General features: G+C 41.2%; 1 protein-coding gene across 1 annotated transcript; it reads right to left on the bottom strand.

Annotated features, from left to right (window-relative positions):
* Positions 1–733: 733 nt before the first annotated feature.
* Positions 734–2,076, bottom strand: LOC103610198 (netrin-G1-like; the record flags this gene model as incomplete). The annotated part of the gene is made up of 1 exon (XM_008594413.1): positions 734–2,076. A coding segment is annotated over one exon (330 nt), but the record flags the coding sequence as incomplete, so codon positions are not given.
* Between the last annotated feature and the right edge of the window lie 2,200 nt (positions 2,077–4,276).

Genomic DNA, 4,276 nt, shown 5'->3' with positions numbered 1-4,276 from the left:
GTTTTTGATTCCAGAAGATGTTGCTGCTAACACATTCGTAACCTGTAGGACAACAGTGTGCTGGGAATGAAATACACGCTGTTTTAGCCTCTTTGAAAGTTCGCAGTGGTTCTCCCCACCTGCCACCCCTTGCTGTATTTGCACAGTAATTGGCCTAATAAAAGGCAGAGAAACAAGAATTTATTACACCTTGGGCAGTACTTAAAACAAACTTTATTCTCAGGAACGGCAGTTATGTCTACTTGCTGCTATATATTTTGATATTTTCTCTAAATACTTAGTCTGAATATATTCAAAGTCAAACTGCTAATCACTCAATTTCTCTGCTACTTTCCTGATTCCTCAGGTTGCCTCTTATGATACTCCATGTAAACACTGTATTTGGAAAGATACGTAGATCAGCATCCCTAGAGTCACATGATCACCGTCAATCTGTGAATATAGCATGACTTAAAAATAAAAGTCTCTTAGTACTTTGCCAACAGGCTTTGGCATAATCTTGGCAATCACTTAGATTTTTTTTTTTTTTTTTTGCTGTTATATTTTTTCCCAAGTGGAAATAGTCTCTATATTTTGCAGAAGTTGTCCAAGCTAGTGAACATCAATCCATCTTCCTGGATACTAAATTCATCAGCTGAATGTGTTCAGTCCACACAGAAATCAGTAAAGTGAGTGTGAGACTGCTTGGTGGCTGCTCCTTTCATCTTAAGAAATTGCAATACAAATTCCTGAAATCGTTTATGCAGGAATTTTTATTCTTTAAATCTTCCAGTGTTAAAGCAACAAGAAAACATTTAGAATGTCCTTTGGTGGAATCTTATTACACTTGTTATATATGTAAACTGATATTCTTTGATGCCAGCACGTTCGTTGCCCTTACAGAGAAATCTCTGCACAATGAAACAAAACAGAACGAAAGAGGACAAAATAAAATGTCAGTCTTTGCTGATTCGAAGTTAGATACAATAACAGATTGTCTGGTAACACAAATTGGCAATAATACAAAAAATCTACATATTACAGTATTTCAAGAAAAATAACTTCATTTGAATACAAAAGGATAGATACACTTTCTTTTTTCCTGTAGCCACTCTTGTATAGTGGGTGTGTGCTTGCACCGGGATGACTCAGTGCTGCTAAGATATACAGGGGTATGACTGGCTTGCACTTTTGGAGGGGGCTGTTACACGTGTGCATCACTAACATCAGACAAAGAAATCTTTCAACCAACAGGGTTACAGAGCAACGTTCACTAAAGCACAGGTTGGAAGGGATTCAGGGACTGAAGCAGGCCAATATGGCAGCTTGTCGCAGATTTCCTTATACCCACAATGTACCTGACAGCAAAGAATGCTATTTGGTTGGTCCACACACTGGGCAGAGTGGCGCTAGGGTGCACCGCCTCAGAGTAGCCGATGTTTTTAGGTTGGTTTGACTTGTTTGTTTTCTGTCTTTCCTGTTTGGGGGGCTGTCGCAGCCTTTCCAATCCACAATAAGCTCTGCAGCTGGCAACGTGATGTGCAGTGATAGTATCAACAGCTGCCAACTCCTCTGGAGTCAGAAAATAACAGTCTTGACTCGGATGTGCTGTCCACGGCTGATAAATATGGCTTAGTTCAGTTAGGCCTTCTTTGTTCGCTGTTTGAGTGGGGGCGTCTGGGTGTGTGTTTCCTGTGTTAGTAGCAAATGCTTGGGTTGTGTCTGCTTCCCCACGGCACAGGCCCATCGGGCGGCTGGATGCGACGCCTAGAACTCCAGGGGGCTGGCTGTCCCCAGCAGCGCGGTCAGCAGCAGCAGCAGCAGCAGCAGCAGCAGCAGGGCCGGGGAGCCCCGCGGGGGCGCCCCCTGGCCCGAGTCGGAGCCGCAGCTGCCCGCCTCCTCGCAGCGCAGCTTCTCGCACAGGATGCCCGTGTACGCGGCGGGGCACAGGCAGCGCACGTTGTTGTGGCACGTCCCTCCGTTCTGGCAGTGCAGGAGCTCGTTGTCGCAGACATTCGCTGCAGAGTGAGGGGGAGAGTGGGCGAGGGGCGCGGGGAGGAGAAGCAGAATCAATTTAAGTTCATCTGGTACATCATGTTTTCAGCTTTTAAAAAATCTCTATCGATCTTGTCTCCCCCCTCCCCGCCCCAAACTAAGCATGTGACTCCGATTTCCAAACAAATGTAGTTTGCTGCCTTTGTTTTTATCATGTTAGTCCTTTTCATATAGATTTTTTTCCTTCTGTAATCTTGGATATTACCATTGTCCATTTCAGCCTATCAAATACAAAGTAATGCAATACTCCTGGTTAGTCAGTAACTTCTCTTCGTGGAACTGAGACCTGTTGTGACCTCCTGGGTTTTTAAAGGACAAGTGCCTGATACGAGAATGCAGACCTTTGAAGCCAGATGAATGGTATTTAAAATGCAAAGCAGTATTGCTAAAATGACCAAGAATCGCTAAGGGGTGGGACCTTCTCTCTGCACTGATTCCAGCCACTGCATGCATGAAGACAGAGGCCACAGGGAAGCATGGGATGGAGGGTTGGGACGTGGGGAAAGTAGCATGTTTCAGGCAGGTGACAGCCAGATGGAAAGAGAGAAAGCTCGTTGCGTGGGAGGAGTGTGAGGAAGAGCAGTCACATTTATCCCTGAAGCCTATTAGGATTTTTATCACTTTGTAAATATGGGAAGTAGAGCCCAAGGTTACCTTGATTTCTGGGAAGAGTAATAAGTGCAATGGTGAAACCCTGATTATCGAAATTTCATTATGTCCATCAATTAATAGAATCACTTTGAATAAATCCAGAGAAGCAATTCCAGAGATTAAAATTCACTCGCAGCCCCTGTCATGTAACTTTCACCTCTAATAATTTCTTATTTCTTCAAAATTCTGGTTATCCTCATTAATTCTGTGTCTCCTCCTATTCTTTTAGATAATCAAGGTTTCACTGATTTAGCAGAATATTAAATAGAACCCAGGGAAATTAAGACAACAAAGAGTAAGAGAGCCAAGAACACTTCCCAGCAACATATGCTGCCTGAGCACTTAACATATAGAACCACTGTGGAATGGGAGCGGGGTAGGGCAGAGCAGAAAAAGTAGCTTTTTATAAAGGATAACATTTTTCATTTTTTTAAAATGTCATGGTCAAATTTCCCCAGGGGTGCTACATGAATTAAACACACACACACAAACACACACACACACACACACACACACTCATACACACACTTAATATTACTATTAAGTGCAAAATATTTTTAAAAAAAAAACCTCCCCTTGCCAGCTAATAACTCAATGGAGAATATGGCCTTGTCCATTAATCACATGCAATAGTTATGTCACCTTCAAAAGAAGCTTCTTACACACAAACATGCTAATAGTTTGTGCACAAATGAGCTGAGAAAAAATGCTGGTGGATACCCACAGAGTTAATAACAAAGTGCCCTAAATAGGGCCCCGTTTTACCGCATTCCTCAACATATCCTTGGTGACCTCTGACACAGTTGCATAGTGTATTGGTATAAATTTCAAATGTATCCACACTTGCTATTTGTAAATGTCAGAAGTGACTATTAAGTCCTACTAAATCCTTCAGTCTCAAAATATTGATATACAGGGCAGTGTTCCATGGATTCTAATGATTATATAAGCTACCTCTCATTGGGTGGCTTAGAAATCATGAATATTAGACCCAAATTATAGTATTTTATGAGTCATTGTTAAAAAATGTCAAGATCTGTAGCTGTGAAGCAAAGTTCACAAGCGTAGTGTGGTTAGCCTCATGGTCAAAACTGACAAAAGCCCTCATTTTTTTGTTTGCTGTTAATTTGGAAAGCATAGGTAGGTTCCCAGGATTTTGTTTTGCTTACACTTCAAGAAATATCTTTTTAATTGGGGCAACTTGGAATAAACAGATCCAAATAACTTTTCCCATTTAAAGTCAAAGATTCTTGTTCCAGGCAGCAGACGCTGAATGGGATATTTCCTTTCATTTGGGCACTAGAGGTAGGGAAATATCTGCTCCATCAATATCGATAATTGCTTGCCTTGAATAATTGAGAAGAAATCAATAGTTAATTAAATATCATTCCCCTTTTAAAAAAAAGCTATTTTTCTTCTTCTTGGACCTGAATGTAAATCAGTTGTTGAACAGAGGTTTCTTTTTTCAAGAAGCTGATGATTATGTTAAAATTCAATATCTTTCCTCCATTTAAATAATCTACTAGTTGATTTGATGGTTGTGAGATATTTAAATAAGTATACAAGAAACAGATGTGGCCCAGGACTAATA

The sequence above is a fragment of the Galeopterus variegatus genome, unplaced genomic scaffold (assembly GCF_000696425.1).
Source record: "Galeopterus variegatus unplaced genomic scaffold, G_variegatus-3.0.2 Scaffold10738, whole genome shotgun sequence".
NCBI lineage: Eukaryota > Metazoa > Chordata > Mammalia > Dermoptera > Cynocephalidae > Galeopterus > Galeopterus variegatus.
Note: the sequence above shows the minus strand (reverse complement) of the source record. Positions and strands in the feature narration are given on the sequence as shown.